At 42.0% G+C, this 18220-nt stretch overlaps 1 protein-coding gene across 3 annotated transcripts in view; it reads right to left on the bottom strand.

Annotated features, from left to right (window-relative positions):
• Positions 1–7854: 7854 nt before the first annotated feature.
• CUNH1orf159 (chromosome unknown C1orf159 homolog) overlaps positions 7855–18220 on the bottom strand; it is a 32986-nt gene continuing 22620 nt past the window's right edge. For 2 of the 3 annotated variants that reach the window (XM_019541603.1, XM_019541602.1), the window contains exons 7-11: positions 17284–17352; positions 15363–15497; positions 12371–12396; positions 11853–11883; positions 7855–10215 (exon numbers count right to left, since the gene is read on the bottom strand). In XM_019541603.1, coding sequence (XP_019397148.1) covers positions 10118–10215; positions 11853–11883; positions 12371–12396; positions 15363–15497; positions 17284–17352 — 359 coding nt within the window. In that variant the 3' untranslated portion in view covers positions 7855–10117. The remainder of the gene's footprint in view (positions 10216–11852; positions 11884–12370; positions 12397–15362; positions 15498–17283; positions 17353–18220) is intronic. The other variant, XM_019541604.1, reaches the window with a different exon arrangement.

Here is an 18220-nt window from a genome sequence, read left to right as displayed (position 1 = left end):
GGAATACAGCCTGCCTGTTGCTATCTGGTCCCTTGGCCCTGTGCAGTCAACACCACAATGGGACAGGGATTGTGTTCTGCCTCACTTGCCTGTAGTATAAGCTGTCACCTGCGTTGCAAGAGCAAACTCTTTGTTACTCAGGGCAACACGAGCAGAACAAAAAGCAGTGCTCTGGCTTTAGCAGCAGTGAACAAGGGGGCTTTTGACTGGTGAGATAAATGAGTTTGGAATCACAGCAGTAGAATAAATAGGGAACCATGTCACATCACTTTGCTCACTACAACTATGCTTTATTTTAAACCTGTCAAACCACTGCAGCCATAATTAAGGCTTTTGTTGAGCTCTTTTTTAGCAACAGTTGCATGAAATAAAGGCAATTCCTCCCTCTACATAGCAGATGAGATGCAAGGCAGCTGTCAGGAGAGGGAAGAGGAGATGCATACAGCATCTCTGAGGGCTGCCATGTTCTGCACGGCGCAGGGCACCGAGATGCCCGCCACATGCTCCGGTGGGTGGAGCCAGTAGATGGATATTTCACTCTCTGAAGTCAGGGGAGGTCCATGAGCATAGTGTTAGGCCTCTATTCAGGAGAGCTTTTAAATACATGCTTATAACACACTGTGCTGAACATGGTCTGAATTTGTATCTGCCCCCAAATCAAAAATTGAACAAAGCCATCAACATGAAGGAGCTTTTTTTCAGCAATCATCCAGGAGCGTGCTTTGTGGTCTGAGCAGCACCAGTACTCCCTCATGTTAGCCTAAATAATTAAAGAAACCTGCCATTTCCCCATGGGTACATACATGCCCGTCTGGTCTAGACGAACTGGATTTCTTTGCAAGCGTCCTTTTATGAAACCACCTCCTGCTTTTGGGTGGTAAGCAGGTAAGGAGAGATGGTGGTGACTTCTACTCTTGTAATAAAAAAACGTTTACTGCAATTTATAAGCCAGTTACACGGAAAGAAATTCCACGAAGTGCAGGAGGTTTATTGGAGTTAGTGACATCAATCAAATCTTTTATGGGCACCCTGAAATGGAAAGGTTATAAAAAGATGACAGACGCTTTGAACTGACGTGGAAGCTTTATTATGGCCGTTCAGCTGGATCAGATAGTTATGAAAACTACACGGCAGATCAGAAATAAGGAAGGGGAAAGGAGATAGTGTGTTGATACCACTTTACATCCCTCCTCTAAGACAAACAGAATTGCCAGGCATATGTTGGTTTTGCAAAACAGGCAGCAGGAAACCATTTGATGCTTGGATATCACAGGTGATGGCAGAATAAAGCAGAATTGAATGAGATGGCATACATCGGTGCCTAGACTCCACACCTAGCTACCTTCTTGCTTAAAGCATTATAGCTGGGGAACTGCCATGAACGCCAAATGGAAGGAGAAGGTGAGGACAAGGATTTGGGGCTGGAGAACATTTAGTAGAACTAGCAATAGGCTTAGTTTCAACATGATTGAATCACTGTAATGCTCTGGGTCCTGGGGAAGGGCTTAGGCCCTGGCAAACAACAGAGATAAAGACTTAAGTCTGCGTTTGCTCCTCATATAGTTAACAACAGTTTCCTTTAGTTTTCCCACTAATGCTCACTTCCTGCCTCTGTTGCAGGTTGCAGCGCTTCCCTGCTGCATCTTCCGGGTGTGAAACATAGTATCACCACATTACCTGTCAGCCAGCAAGCTCTCTTTGGACTGTTGACACAAGGTTTTACACTGTATAGTGCAAGCTGGGACATGCTAGGGGAGCAGCGAAGGAGGCCTGCTGCGCTTAGGAAGGCACAAGCTGGAAGTCTCACTCTGGTCTGGTGTCAGGGGCTGCCCCAAGTCAACCCAGATGGTCATTCAGGCTGGACTTCATGCCAACCATGTCACTCTCTTGGATGCTGACAGCTAGAGAACTGGCATGCTTTAACACTGCTACGTATGGCTTGAGTAAGCCTTTACCTGGTACAGTGCAAGTGCCTTATTGATAACTTAGCCATGTTGGTCTAAGGACATAGGCAGGCAAGGTTCCTTGAGTAGATGTGGTATCTTACTATCTTTTATTAGACCAACTGAGTAGTTGCAAAAAAAGTTCTTAGAGAGCTTTTGGGTGCAGCCACTCTTCATCAAGCTTAGGGAGTCTCTGCTGGTCTCCAGCTTCTCTCCTTCCTTGGGGTCTCAGACCAGCAGAGACTCCCTAGGCCTGAAGAAGGGTGGCTGCACCCAAAAGCTTGCTAAGAACTTTTTCCCTGCTACTCAGCTGGTCTAATAAAAGATATCGCATCTACTCAAAGAACCTTGTCTGCCTTATTTATAACATACGCACTTGCCGGCTTCTCTTGCATCAGTGTAGATACAGGAGAGTGAGAATGCCACTTGATTTTTCTCTTGTTAGGCTTGTATAATAGAGAGGGATGGCAGGAGTGAAGGAGCTTGGAAAGGATCTTTAAAACATTTCTCCTGGACCTTCTTCACCCCTCTCTCTCCTGCCTTTTAGCCTTCTTTTTTCTCTGTGTCCCAACATTTTCTCCCCCGTTCCAGTCCCAGCGATACTACAGAAGTCCCCAAGAGACTTGATACTGAGTCGAACTCATGGAACAAAAATTAGCACGCTTCTAAGGCATCAACCCTGCCAGTGGGGAGCATATTTATATCGTACATTTTCCAAATATATAAATATATACTATATAGCTAAGTACAGCAGGTTTCCAAACATGCTTTTATTATACACACATGAAACAAACTGTATTATATGATTCTGGTTGTGTTTTATTTGGGATCTGCCTAAGAAGCTCTCTGACTCATTATTAAATCATTAGTCACGGCTCCAGGGACAAGCTTATCAATATTTCCTAAAACACTCCTGCATCTTTATTACTCCTCTCGCTATTAACAGTTGTGTTTGCCCCTGCCCCTTGTTTCTGATCTCTACAGCATTGTGCAGATCAGAGAAGCCAGGACGAAAAGTTCAGAAGATAAACCACTGAACCATATCTGGTGTCAAGTCATTAAATCGTGGAGCTATTGTGCAACTCCTTTCTGATACAACATTTTTCGCATTATATCAGCGCTGAGATGGGAGCACAGAGGCAGGAGTCATTTGTTGCAAAACTCATCTCTAAAAGCTTTCAGGTATATTTAGCTCTGATGGACACGCACGCTGTGAAGGCCACCACACGTTAGCAGGCATTATGTCATCTGCCAGCAACGCTTTGGAAATCAGAACCTGTGCTTGCAGCATTCACTTGACTATGAGTTATGCTTCAGGTTTTAATCTACTCTTCCAATTAGTTCACTTAAGAATAGACTCAAATGTGTTGAGACGCATTATTCCTAAAGGTATCGCTGCTATACAAAGCACAAAAACCTGATGCCTCCTGTCCCAAAGAAAGTGACAACCTAAAGGTAAAAGCCTTAGGAATATATTACGGGTTTGCTATTTTCATGATCATGAAGGGGCATAAATGGTATCCTTGGAGACTAAGGGTCTGCTCCTCTCCTCCAGCATTTGCAGTGGTTTAGATCCATTATGTTATTTCCCAGTTATACAGAGAGGTAGAGTTAACCTTGCTCATCTGAAGTCAGGCAGAAGGCAAGGTAGATGATATGCACCTTATAGACTGAGATACAGAGTTCACAAAAGCTTATACTCTTTTTTTTTTTTATCTAGTTCATCTAGACTATAAGGTGCATATTTACTCTGGATTTCCCATTTATAACAGCATAAGACTGTCTCCCCCACTGCTCTTGGTCTCCGTATGGTCAGAGACTTGCAAGATAAGCCGTACGAGGAAAGGCTGAGGGACTTGGGACTCTTCAGCCTAAAAAAGAAAAGGCTGAGAGGGGACTTGGTAGCAGCTTACCACTACATCAGGGGAATACCTCAAGGGCTCGGCAAACAACTGTTCACCAAGGCATCCTTGGGGAAAACCAGGAGTAATGGCCACAAATTCCTGAAAGGCCATTTTCAGCTTAACATTAGGAAAAACTTCTTCACAGTCAGTGTCCAGACTGGAATAAATTCCCCTCAGTGGTGGTGCAATCATCTACCCTGGAAATCTTCAAGAGGAGCCCGGATGGTCACCTCACTGGCGTCACCTGTCTTTCCTGCTTAGTGCGGGGGGCTGGACCTGACGATCTTGCAAGGTCCCTTCCAGCCCCTTACAATCTATGAATACAGCAGCTGCTCCCCCAGGCTCTCAGTCCAGACCCACAGGGTCCACTTCTTGCATTCATTCTTTGGCCGCCCTGACAAGGGTGCCAACCCAGGTGCCAGTCACGACCAGCCCTGGCAGCGAGTTGCGACACAGGTGCTCATTCATCAGGAAATTGACTCAGTCTGTCAAACACATTTCACACCAAGCAGTCATCAGATGGCAACGATTTACAGTGAGCAATGGTTTGGGCTGGATGCGAATCGTCAGCAGATGCTGAGGAAGGCTCTGTTTCTCATTACAGTACATCTCATTACAAATGCCTTGAGCCAACTAAGCCTTACTATTTATGGCTCATTTCCCAATGCTTCACGTGTTGGTAGCTTATTACATAACATGCAGAACAGCTTGCAAACAAGAATTCCTTTCTCTGGATAGCCATCTCCAAACTTCAGTGTTGTCAGGCTATGTGCTGTTAAAGACATTTTTATAGCACTCTAAATGGCCTTCAAAGCGCTCAGAAAATTGCAGCCATTTACAATCAACGTCACCTCCCAACAAAGGCTCAGAATTTCCTATGCAAGGCTGGGAATTCTGAGTAGACTGGAGCGTATAAAGGCTACATTTTCTGTCCCCTCCGGTCCATATTTCTGGGGCCACAATGAACAATGAGCAATTTTTAGGCACCATAATGAATATACTTGGATAGGAAGAGTAGGAGTGGGAGCCATAAATAGGATCAAGGCCACAAAAGTCATTGTGATATTGTGATGTTGGCATGTTAGGGGAGCCAATGGAAATCGAAACTTCGTTGGCAAAACGGTACAGGCAAGAACATCGTGGCCTAGCCATTTGATAAGCTGACAAAATGTCCTGCAGTGCTGTGGATCAGTCTGAGCCCTTGAGGAAGCATTCCCCTGTTGATTATAGCCGTGTTGGTCTAAGGATCGCACTCCTGTGGGGATCAAGGCGGTGAAACAGAGGAGAACATTATAATTTGATGGATGGGATGGTGGAGGCATAAGGGGCTTCCAAGGAAGTGAACGATCGATTTATAAACGATGCTCATTATACAAAGAAACCGACAGGCCGACTGTCTAATCCCTCCTATGTTAGTCCCATTACAAAGATACGGGCAAATCATAATTAAAGCCCAAGTTGTTTGTAACAAAAACCTGAGACACGCATCCACATTTATTGAAAGCTATTGTTTACACACATTTTTTTTTCCTTTTAGCTCTTTGGCTAAAGATACATGAATACTAGGTGCTGAGCTAGGTAATGTAATTATCTGAGCCATGTTTTATCCAATCGGCATGTAATAAAAAGCATGTCAAGGAATGGATTTAAAATGATAAAGTTTCTACCATTTCATTTTTCTTTGCTTGCTAGGGAGCATTAAAAATAAATGACAAAGATGCAAAATAGTTTTTTTGCCATGCTAACAGGCCTCACCGCACCTCGTGGCAGTAGGTTTGCCAGCATAATTCAGCACGGTTAAAGATGCAAGGCATGTGCCTTCAAACGGTTTTACACCCACAGCAGTGCTAAAAGTACACAGGCCCAAAATGCATCCTCAGGTGTGAGTCTTACTGAAGCCAATAAACATTGCAGAGACTCATTTTGCAGCAAATATGCTGTGGCCCGCCTGCCGACTAGGCTTGGGGAGCTGCATTTGATAGCATGTGTGCATGGTCACGTCGCACTCTGCTGTCAGACCCATTCCACAGTGTTACGTGGCACTTTATGAATGGAGAGGGCATTGGACCTGGTACCATCCCAGTAGATTCAGTATCCCCCCATCCTGCCAACTGTCCATCCACATATCCTTTGTCATCTCATGCAGGGATCAAGGGAGCAAGAAACTGGATGGCAGCTGTAATGAGGTGATAAGTCATGGGCATGCCCTTTATCTCATGAGACAAAAGAACAGTGACTTTGTCCTTTCTTTTCCCCACCTGCGCAGAGTCTCAAATTATAAGGATGTCTTTTTTCCCCAAAGACAACTTCCTCCCGTCCCTGAACTTTTATCTTGAGGAAGTTTTTGAAAACCTTTAGTCACCCATGTTTTTTTCCCCAGAAATACTCCCCAGGAAACTGTCTTGTTCTTGTTCCTCCTAGTGAAAGACTCAAAAGGCCATTTCAGGATACACAGTTCCCAGCAACCTAGGTCCAACCTCACTCTGGGCTTTAATCCAAGGGGATGAGCCTTATCAACTCATTGCATGAGCTGCCACTGCACTTGATGATAGCTCTGTGCAATGTCATTCCTGCATTAGTTAGCCTAAACAGCAGGACACCAGCACCTGATTTGCAAGAGGACATAATTGGGAATCAGATTTTAGTAAGCCACAGTGGCTTATGCTTTAAAGCCAGCCAGTCAATCTGTCACATTCTCTTCACAGTGCAATGTGCAGTCACCTTCAGCTGGTGTCATGTGTGTATCTTAGCAGGGAGACAGCTCCTCTCAAGTATGCAGAATATGCTGCCTCAAATTGTCCTCTGCTGTTGTACATTTGCTTGGTTACTGCTCTCCTCGGTTCAGTTGCTTCCCATTCCATCTATTGAATTCAGTTGGGTGGCTAATGGCTCGGGCACTGACACTTCATCTTCTGGAGCTGGCGGCATTTTCAATGTGCACTGTGGGCAGAGCGTGGTTAAGTGAGAAATCCTCTTTCAACCCCCCCCCCCCCACCTCAGTCCCAGTGGAATCATTTCAGTGTTGATTGCCCTTTATATGATGCACTGTCATCTTTGCTTTGACAACAGTTTATTGGCGTTTTCACAGTGCATAAACACCAGGTATCAGCATTTGGTTTAGCTTTGCTAAAAAAAACAGCACGATTTCTCCTCTGTGGGGTCGCTTCTCCACTACTTTAACTTGTGCTTTGCAAGGAAACAAACACCTTTGTGCTTTCACTGTCTGGAGTTTAGATGTCTCACAGCGCACTATGCTTTCCATTTGACGCAGCTCTTGCTGTTGCATCGATTATTTTGCCAAGCAAGTTTTAAGGACACAAGAATATCTCTTCTACTTTTGCACCATATTCCTTGCTCAAAGGAAGCTCTTTGCTACTAAGGAACAAGAGATGGGGAAAAGCCTGCTTGTAGTTCAGTGAAGTCTATTATGCAGCTGCAGAACTATTGATGGATTCACAATTAAGCAATACACTGCACCCCTTCTTTGTGTGCGTTTGTGTGCATGTACACGTGGGAACTTTTACCCTACAGCCTTGTCATGTTAATTTTTGTCCCTTTGGCATGAGATTTGAACTAGCTTATATCAATTCAGGGACCTGCAACTCTACTGTCATTTGCATCAGCCTCAAATTCTCTGTTAGCGTAAATACACTGACTTCAGGAGGAGTGAATGCCAGTAGAGAATTCAGGCTTAAGTGGTTCTATCTTCCAGTCCTTGTAAATGAGTACTTATAATGGTGAGCAACTTAGAGAGGACAGAAAATTTAATGCTTAAAGAGAGATTGTCGGCTAGTGACAAGGAAGTCTGCCTTCCTCTTACTATCTCTGCTATCATAGTGCATAATTAGATAGGAGCATTATGAAGATTTTTTACTTTCTCCTGAAATCTCCAATCTGGTAGAGGCAACATGCCAAATCAGATGGACTAGCGATCTGCTTTATGTGCTAATTTTGTCCCTTTCATCCTGGGCTTGGAAAGGAAATACACACGTGACTTCACAATGGTAAAAAAAAGACTCAAATATATTTATTTTGGCACAATTTAAAAATACCCCAGTACATTAAATACTCTCCTATGTCCTTGAATTAACCCATTAAGTTCAAGACTCAGAGAGTGAGTGTTTATTAAAGCCAGCTGTATGAGGGGTAAATGAAAGACCCAATGCCATAATATATATATAAAAAATAACACCATAAGAGACACAATAGTGGATTCTGCCTGGGGAAACAACTGGGTCAGATGCATTAATGAAATCAGAGCAGTTTCTGACTGCCAATAAGAATAAAATTTACTTCATTTGAACAGAACAGTCAGCATTGAGAAGCCTGAACTCTATCTTCAGAAAAAGGTTCTAGTGTATCAGATACTTGCCCATTTGAGGGTCAGGCAGGGTTCACTGGACAGATGCCTATGTAGGAGTCACGTAGGTGACTTGCAGTCCCAACACGGCAATGGAATGGATGACCCACCAATGATTTATGTAACAAAAGAATAGATAAGCATCTATGCAATTTTAGCGACAAACTCTTAAGAGGAAACGCCCTGCCTTCAAAAAGATGCAATTTCTTTGCACTCTATTATTGCATAGTTACTTCTTTTCCTATAAGGTTAAATTTGGACTTTGTCACTTCATAGCTGTTATGTTTTCCTACTACCTCAAACACTCATTTGTACCAATGATAAATCCTACTGATATGAGGAGGAGAGATGACAGACTAACACTGGCAAAGCTGATGTCACCTGATCGAGGAACAGGCAGACAATACACATAGTATTTAAGACTGAAATCTCCCCCTCTCATCAGTGCCTCACATTTGCTGTGGCTGTTGAGTTTGAGCAGATGGAACAATGTAAAGTAGGTGCAATTTAATCATCGTATGAGTCAAAGTTTTATATTTCATAAATCAGTTTTTGTGGTCAGCAGGCCCCACTCCATCATGAATTCTCTTTACCCCACTATCTTGCTTCTGGCTGAAAGCTATTAAAACAAGACTGGCAGCTCCTCCCTGGCTCCCCCATGAAATTTTACTGTATGGCTTTGAACAAGCCTCTGACCTTGGGCAGAAAGGAATCTGGATCCAGAGGTTTGTATTGGCTCGAGACAACTATTCTGGAGATAGTGAGGGTGAGTCCTTATTAACTCAAACCAAATCACTATGTTCCCAAAATCCTGATGGCCATACTGCCAACTGATGACAAAGCACCATAATGTGTCATTTCATCTCTGGACGTAGAAGGCCAATTCTGGTAGCGAGGTTCAAACAAGGGCAGGTGTGAATATGGAAACCCAAAGCCTGCCAAAATCTGCTGACTTGTAGGTCTAACACACACTAATGAAGGGCTAGATTGTGAAACATGTTATGGTACTGTCCAGAATTCATGATGGCTCTGATTGAAATCAGTAAGTTGACGCCCACTGAGATGACTACGGATCATGCAACCTACCCAAGGAGCCTTTCCTTTCCCAGCCCCAACCACCCTCAGACATGCTAGAATTCAAGCAAATTGTAGCAGGAGAGAGGGATGAAGTGAGTCAGAAATAGTAGCTTATCAACTGCAAAACCACAGCAAAATGGTCTCAACCAAACTGATCACTGGAAAGTCTCCCATTAGCCTGGATCTGACCCATACCAATCACGGCCTTTGTCAGCACCTAAGATGACAGTACCCTGGATAATAACTCCAGGTTTGGACCCCAGTTGAAGAACCATGGTGCTCCGTGCTTAAGAGGTTGAAGATGCTTCTGAAGGCATCGGTTTTTGCATTGAAAAACACTGCATTGTAAGTTACATTCCTACTTTCTTGCAGCTTTAAAGTTATGGCACTTAGTCTTAGCACTAACAAGTGAGTCCTTTACAACAAGCCCTCCTCACTGAGTAACCCCACTACTCTTCATTGGACTGTGGCATCAAGGTCTTCAGCTCCAAAGCCAGAGATGCAATCACGCTGCAGGAAAAAGGAACTCACCAGAATAGAGTGTACCAAAAAGGCAGATTCTTTACAGGATTTTAACATAACATCTATTAGGAGACGCATGAAACCAGAAAACTGAACAGTGCATTTCAAACGCAACAAAACAGTTCACAGAACTGGATTTGGCCAAGCATCTTTGCATTAGTCTGTCTTCCTTGGTCTGCATTTGGCACACACCCTTCTGACACAGTAGCATTTACTCAGTTGCTTGCGATGCTTTCCTGGCACTTCTGTAGACACAGAAAGTTTCTTTGACATCACGGACACTTAAGAAGTCCTCCGGTAAGTACTGAAGGCTAGACATTGCTGACCCTGGTTTCTGCAGAAGAGATCATGGCAGCAGATGCAGACATCACTAGTGACCGATCTCGCCTGACGTAACGTGGCTTTCGAACTGAAAAGATGGTAGAAAATAAAATTCTATATATGGCACAATATTAGAAAATGAAAACAGACTACTAAATATCCCTTTTTCTGAAGAGAACGCTTGCTTGAGTGATCAACAGCTCCAAATCTTGTAGATATTTCCACTGTCAGCCTTACAGTGATAGGCCACATATTAGTCATATTTCATAGTGTCCCTGCTTACTGTTTCTGCAGCTAACAGTATTGCCAAAGGGCAGGCAGGGCCCAGGTATCAAGAGCTAGAGCTAGCCTTAACACACAGAAATTCTGGATTCAGAACAAGTTAGACTAAACCTGAAGGAAGGCCTAAAAATGAATCTTATAAAAGATTCAAAATCTTAATTCTGGCACCTCATTTAAAAAAGATCTACACATGCAAATTAAAAATAGAAATCAATAATTTAGCTCATTTAGAAAGACATTTCATCCAGTTTTTGCAGTTTGTTCCATTGCCCTTTGAAGTAGATTTGAATTTTGTCATTTTCTTCAAAAGACCAGGCATTTAGGAGTCAGCTAGTTTTTCTTGTACTGCAGCGATTATACCGCTTTGTAGCCAATATAAAAGTTGCTTTGATAACTTGATGCAAGATTGGCAGGTACAGTTTTGAAGCATTTATAAGCTGTATTATGTATAACTGACTTTTAAAAATAAAAATAAGATGTTGCTGTGTTTTCAGAAATGTGCAGAATGCAAGAGAAAGCTTTTCTCCCTTTTACAATGAGACCGAATTCCCCTTCTCCCATGTCTGGAATGAAGAGGTAGCCATTGGGGTCTCTGCCATTTAACTTTCTTGTTTGCATGTTAGCAACCTTGAAAACAGCATTCATTAATTTGTTGCTGTCTTTGGTGGCATTTGTAAGCACTTGCTTTTTCCCCCCCCTTGGTGCTTTTTTTCTTTTAAATTAAAGCCATTTCCCTAGAATGGATGATTTAATTATACACTCAGTGCTACTTGTATGAAGTGCTTGTTAGGGGAGAGAGAGACCAGTTAGATGAGCTCCTCTCCAGGGAACAGGTCGCAGCCTGAACTCTTCATGCTTATTAAAAACTGCCTTGCCAAAAATCCCAATTTTTGTGTTCCAAACAGCACAAGTGTCATTTGTTTCAGGAAGGGTGACATGCTTCAATCCAGTGAGCCTGAAAATGAGCCATCCAGGAATCCTCAAGATGGTTCCAGCCTAAAAATATGTTCCAGCCTGAATAATTCATTTTTTTTGAATACCTCTGAAAAATACCATCGTGCTAAACTCTCACTCATCTACTTCTAAGCCTTCTCTATCTTAGCTGTCAAAGCCACCATTAAGGAAAGTGTGCTTTTTACAAAGTAATATGGTATGCCTACGTTAATGCCTCCAGTTATACCCAATTAAGAATAATAATTCAGGCATTGCCAGAATTTGTACCCTCAGCTGCCTTCATGGTTTCATTTCTGGAGGGTTTTTTTTTTTTTTTAGTTTGAGGCTTGTGGTCTCCTCTTGATACACCAAGTATTTCTATATTGTATGGGATATTTTTTAATTACTTTGTATTTCTTACCTACTTTTAAACAAAGGAGGAAAACAAAGAAATGGGGCAAGTTGTTTGACATGAAAATATTGGTTGTAAAATAGGGAACAGCTGCCTACCTGAAGAAGTAGGTGGAGGTATCATTGATGCCTGCAGAATTAATAAGGAATGAGTCAGATACAAAACAACTTTGTCTTTACAGTTTCTACTACAAAAATTAAAAGTTGATACTGTAAGGTTACAAAAATGCAATATTCAAGAAGTGTCATCATAACTTTCCAAGATAGGAAAAGCTAATGTGATGCTTAAAAAATCCATTTTCTCATTGTGAAATGCTGCCTTTAACTTGTTTTTTTCCCCCCTGCATGCATAATGCAAATTCTCTATTTTCTGATCAATTTTACTTCCAGTTTCTTACATGTTCATACAGGGTAGCAACCCACTTTTCCACATCCACAAGGGAATGTTTGCTGGGTTGACAGGATTCTTTTAAAGTAATTCAAGGACCTTTCTTATGGGTCTTATATTTTGAAAGACGTTTCACTTTACAAAAACTAGATTTGGGGCTGAACTAGCCCTGTATTCAACCCTGTGAAGAATGACATCGGTGCACATTAAAACGAATGATTTTACTTACTGTTTCACTGGGCTGCAGAACAGATGCTAAGGGGGAAAAGAGACAGAGACCATCACTGCTTTAGAAGGTTAGAGCTGCTCATTTCAATTGTGTAGATACTGTTGGAAACAGTTCTGTAGTAAAAGTGAAAGAATTATTTAAATCTTTCAAACTGAATAATCAGATCAGCCCAATATTTCTGAATTGAGGCAGAAATCTCTTGCATTGCTTTGTGGGAAGCAACAACTGAGCCACGTTTGAACTTTTCATTAATAAAGCTCATTGCCCAAATAACTTTTGCAGCATTACAGGGTTACAAAGCCCTCCAAAATATATATATATCATTCTTACAGGGTTCATCCTGTTCTCAGTTTGCTCCCAGAGCTGCCAGAAAAAGGAACACATGGCAGCCTTACTATGCTTAGAACAAGCTGCAAGGAAGAAAAGCAGCAGTAGCTGGCTCTCAGGAACAGAAGGCAGCAAAACAGTTTGGAGAAAGCAGCAGATATAGGATCATACCAACCTTTCTGCAGACTATGAATTGCTTTTGTGGGCAGCATGCCAAATATTAACCCCCAAAAGTTAAAAACCAAGGGAGACACCTCTAAGAAATGCCTTCCAGGGGGTCATAATTCTCCTTCAGTGAGAAACCATTGTTTCAACTACTTGGGCTTCTTAGGACAAACAAAGGAAAAATTCTGCTCCACATACCGTTGAACCCTCTGTGCTAGTTTGGTGCCCTGTCAAGATTAAAGATGTCACAGCATGGAGGCTCTTGACCCACTTACAAACCCAAAGCGAGTCCCATGTTAACTAAATCCACTGAAAGGGACACCTAAGAGCAGCCTGCAGATTTCAATTTGTCCGTTATTGTGACACGCACAGCTTCTTTAACACTAAAACGCTTGGACCCTAGGTATCTGTTATTGTACACTTCATATTAAAAGGCATCACATTCACTGGAACTCCAATATATAATTAAGTTACTATGGTTAATCAGAAGATTTCTGATCTAATTTTTGAAGACCTGTTTTTCTTTGCTTGTTTATCACTCTTATTTAGTGATTTCTGTGTAGACAGTTTGGCTCTGAATTGGCTCTGTTTGTGGCTAATTGGAGGTGAATGGACTACCAAGCTAGTTAACAAGGTACCGAAACCTAAGTTTGCTAAGACAGAAGCAGCTCTCAGATGGTAACCACTGCACATGGGGTTGGACAAAGAAAGTGCTGGGGAGGCAGATACATTTCAGCTTCTTTTTATGTCTCTAATGGTACCAAAGTTACTGATCAAATATAACACATTTGTTCCCTAGCTTTGAAAGGCTGAAGTCCAATAACATTCAGATGTGTTACATAAATCTATTGCAGCAGAAGCAACTGAAACAAAAGCCCAGTAGATACCATAACAGCGAAATACTGGGGAAGTTTGCCCCCCTGTGTAGTACTATTGATTTCAATAGAGATACTGCAGGAACGAGTTCAACTCATTGCATCTTAGCTATATAATTGAATTTCAGATTCACATTACTTCCCAACACTGTTGTAGAAAGGCAGAAGCAGGAAAAAAAAAAAAAAAATCTTGCCATAAGAAACAAACACAAAATAGTGACAGGTTCATATTATAATTGTCAGGTGATCGATTCTTGAGAGTCCCAAGTCACCCTACACACAGGACAGGAAGATGCAGAGGGATGGTGGATTTTACCCTGTTCTACTACTGCTACCTCATCTTGGGTAAATCCCATTACCCTTCTGAGCTTGTTTTCCCTATTTGTAAGAACAAATAATGCAGCAGGGTGTTGCGAGGGTCAGTCAATGTCTGAAAAGTGTTTTGAACACATTGGGATGAAAAGTAGTGTTATACAGAATCACAGAAAATTAGGGTTGGGAGAGACCTCAGGAGGTCACATCTAGTTTAATCCTTGCTCAAAGCAGCCCCAACTACATCATCCCGGCCAAAGTTTTGTCTTGCTGGGACTTGGAAAACCTCCAAGGATGGAGCTTCCACCACCTTTCTGGGTAACCTGTTCCAGTGTTTCACTACCCGCCTAGTGAAAATATTTTTCCTAATATCCAACCTAAACTTCCTTGCTGCAACTTGAGCCCATTGCTCCTTGTTCTGTCACCTGCCACTACTGAGAACAGCCCAGCTCCATCTTCTTTCAAACTGCCCTTCAGGTAGTTGAAGGCTGCTATTAAGTCCCGTTTCAGTCTCCTTTTCTCTAGACTCAATAAGCACAGTTTCCTCGGTCTTCTGTCATAAGTCATGTCCTCCAGCCCTCTCACCATCTTCATTGCCCTCCACTGGACTCTCTCCAATTTGTCCGCATCCTTTCTGTAGTGGGAGGCCCAAAACTGGGCAAGGTACTCCAGATGTGGCTTCACCAGTGCTGAATAGAGGGGAATAATCACTTCCCTTGAGCTGCTGGCAATGCTACTAATGCAGCCCAGGATGCCATTAGCCTTCTTGGCAACAAGGGCACATCGCTGGCTCATATTCAGCTGACTGTCCACTGTCACCCCCAGGTCCTTTTCTGCAGAGCTGCTGCCCAGCCAGTCAGCCCCTAGCCTGTACTGGTGCATGGGATTGTTCTGTCCTAAGTGCAGGACTTCAAACTTGTCGTTGTTGAACCTCATGAGATCTCTTTGGGCCCAATTATTCCGCAATGCTCTCTGTACAAATAGTATCAGCTAATAAATCTGATCTAGAATGTTTAGTGACATCTAACGTGACGTGCTGGACTGTCAGACCCCTTTGCGTGCTACAGACCATAAAAGAATCAACGTTGGTCTGGGACAAGACTGTACTGCTGCACTACAAAAGTATGCACAGCCAGTGGAGTGCAGATAGAGTGTTTATTCATTACGTTCTGCTTTGACTGGACAGCTTACAACAGCTACATAAAAATAATTTAGAATGCTGAACTCTGGAAGTTATGGAAATGGGGTTGGCCTTTGCTAAATTTCCCTGCTAAACTTAAGATGAAACAGGTAATTATTTAGAGAGACTTTACCTTTGTTTCTTCTGTAGAATATATTTGGAAGTTTATTGGCACGTTTGAGGTAGAAGAACGAAGCCACACACAGAATTAGGAATAAACTGATGAAGAATGTCCCTAAGATGAGCGAAGCTGCCACTTCTGGACCTGCTGTGAAATCAGAGGAAATAGCCTATTATTCACTAGAAATTGCTTACAATACAAGGGGCAAAGCAATTTGTTCTCTCATTGCTGTTATGGAAACTATGGAGTAACTCCTTCCTATTTACAGGAGAACAACATTATCTTTGTATACCAAAATCTCTCTCACGAAAGCCTTCTTGAAATGGTTAGGAATCATCTTCCAATACTAATTTTACCACACTACAGCCTGAACCAACAACCAATGCAATTGTGTTTTTCTGAAAACATCCATATACTTTTGTTCTAAATGTTTCTACTTTTATGCTTTTTGAAACCAGTGTTGGCAGGCACTGAGCAAAAGCATCCAAAATAAAAAGAGCATTTTAGATTAACTTAAATTGCTTCATACAGAACTGGCCAAACTACATCAGACTACTTATCCACTGTACCTGGAAGCAGCCTACATGCATCTCCTAGGGACACTAGTAACATTTTTCTTCCAAAATACTTGCTCAATTTGCTTCATTTTTCTTCATCGAAGTCATTATCACATGAATAGGCAACAAATTATTTTAAGCAAAGGAATGCTGAAATTCTTGTTGTGATTAGGACAAAGAATCAACAGATACACCACCTCCAGTGTTTACTGGAAAACAGACTTTTCTGCATAAAGAAACCGCTGTGGTATCACTCTATTTTCAATCTGTTGCATTCTGAATCAGGGTAAAAGACTGTGTAGTGAGATTTCTAAAACTGCAAATATTTTCCGAAAAAAATCTGTATACATGCGACTGTACCTTCCAATGCTGGTTCCCAAAAATTTGCGATGCGTTACGAAGAATATTCTGTTAACGCTTCATTTTCCTAAGCAAAATAGCTCTTCTACACCATCTGGATGCTAACTTCTCTATGATATTTTTGTAAAGAAGTCTGGCCTCGATCACATGAAGGACTAAAAGAAATTCAGTACTTGTTTGATACGTGTATGAAAACAAACTTGATTGAGAAACCAGGAATCATAATGGACTTCATACGAGTACGATGGCACATCCTACACTGCCTAGTCTCCTGAGCAGACCGCAAGCTAACAACTGGATGTCTTGGGTAGGTTCTGCTTGACAAGTCCAAAATAATGAAGGTGAAACACGTGTCCACTAGCAAAGCTGTCTAGAAGCAGCTTGAGTAACACCTAACTGTATGTGGACCCAGATTAAGAAATTGCACTTAATCTTCCAATGCATGAGTACTAACACAAAGTAGTTATTTTAAAACCAGTCCATCAAGTCACTTGTCTGGGATTCTACCTCCAATGGTGACCCACACTTCAGCAGTCAAATATATCTGCTTGCAATACATGCAAAGTAACCAATCTGAAGTGATTGGTGAGCAATCATTTGTGGGTTAAAATGGCCCCCAAAATTAAAAGTTTCAGCCTTTATTCTAGGGCTGTAGTGCCTCAGATTTCATCAGAATTAGTAACATTAAAATTGCATACAAAACTCCCCATGAGCCTTGCTGCAGCAAGGTTTAACACTCAACTGGCAAGCAAGCGGCATAATCTATACATCTCTCTAAACTAATCTCTTCATGATTTGCTGCAAAAGGCTAGGGTAACACTACAGGTATTTGACACCCTGAAGTCTTGCTTTTTAAGAAAAGTTCTACAAAATACAGAACGAATTAAAGGTAGCCGCAACCCTTACGATAGGGGATAAAGCTTCTCACAAAAAGTAGCAAACAGAATGATAATGGGGGGAATGGAAAAAGACAACATAGAAGGCTGCCCCATTATAAGACATTTCTATTTACGTACCTATATTTGGTAGGATGGGGGTTACAGTGCTTACATTCATTTGGAAATGCATTCCTCTGGTAGGAGGAGCTATGTGAGGGGGGAAAAAAAAACATTTTTTTTAGGAAGCACGAAAACTGTGCACATTCATTAATGATTTTAAGTGATAAACTTCATCATATTTGACACCAGCTAATTACTGAGAAGCTTGAAATCTGTTTTCCCCCCACGAGATAATGCTATTTCACAATATCACCTCTGCCACTTCCAGACAGGGGAAAAAAGAAAGAGGTGTTTGATCACCCTCTTCTGGCAAAGGAAAGAACAATTCATTCCCCAGAACCTTTTGGATCAAGCTTTTTTTCTCCCCTTCCTAGTTTGGCTAAAAGATTTAGAGTCAAATAAAAGCATACCTCAGCGAGGAAAGCAAAAGAGGGAGAAATCTAACCTCTTCTGTGAGAGAGAGTGCAGCTGAGCTTCCTGAAAGAAGGAGCTATTTGTGCTCAGGAGGGATCCCTAGCACATGCCTACACCGACTGCCTCTTTCCGACAATAGAGGATAAAGCAACCAAGAAATAAAGTGTTCATTATGTTGGTCCATGCAAGTCTTTTCCTTCTTTTAAACATTTTGGTATTGAAGAGTTTGCAAAAATTCACACAATGAGAGTTCTTACTGCTTGTAAAGATCAGACATTCTGGCATGTACACAAAATATGTCAAAAAGGAGATTATGATCTTTTGTCTCCTAGATTCTGGCCTGTTGAACCTTACATGGTTCCCTGACAGCCTTTTATGGCTGATTTTAGGGAGACTGACAGGCTCTGGAGGGAGTTTGAAACCTCCATCCAACTCAGAGACCTTATTTTACCCTTAAGTAGCTTTGCAACCAAGAAAAAAAAAAATGTAGAAACCAGAAACCCTCAGCCTCTTCTAGGATAGTCTTGGCTGGACAAAGTGT

This window comes from Crocodylus porosus, unplaced genomic scaffold (assembly GCF_001723895.1).
Source record: "Crocodylus porosus isolate Cpor-Errol unplaced genomic scaffold, CroPor_comp1, whole genome shotgun sequence".
Lineage (NCBI taxonomy): Eukaryota > Metazoa > Chordata > Crocodylia > Crocodylidae > Crocodylus > Crocodylus porosus.
The sequence above is the reverse complement of the archived record's forward strand: the minus strand, read 5'-3'. Positions and strand labels throughout refer to the sequence as shown.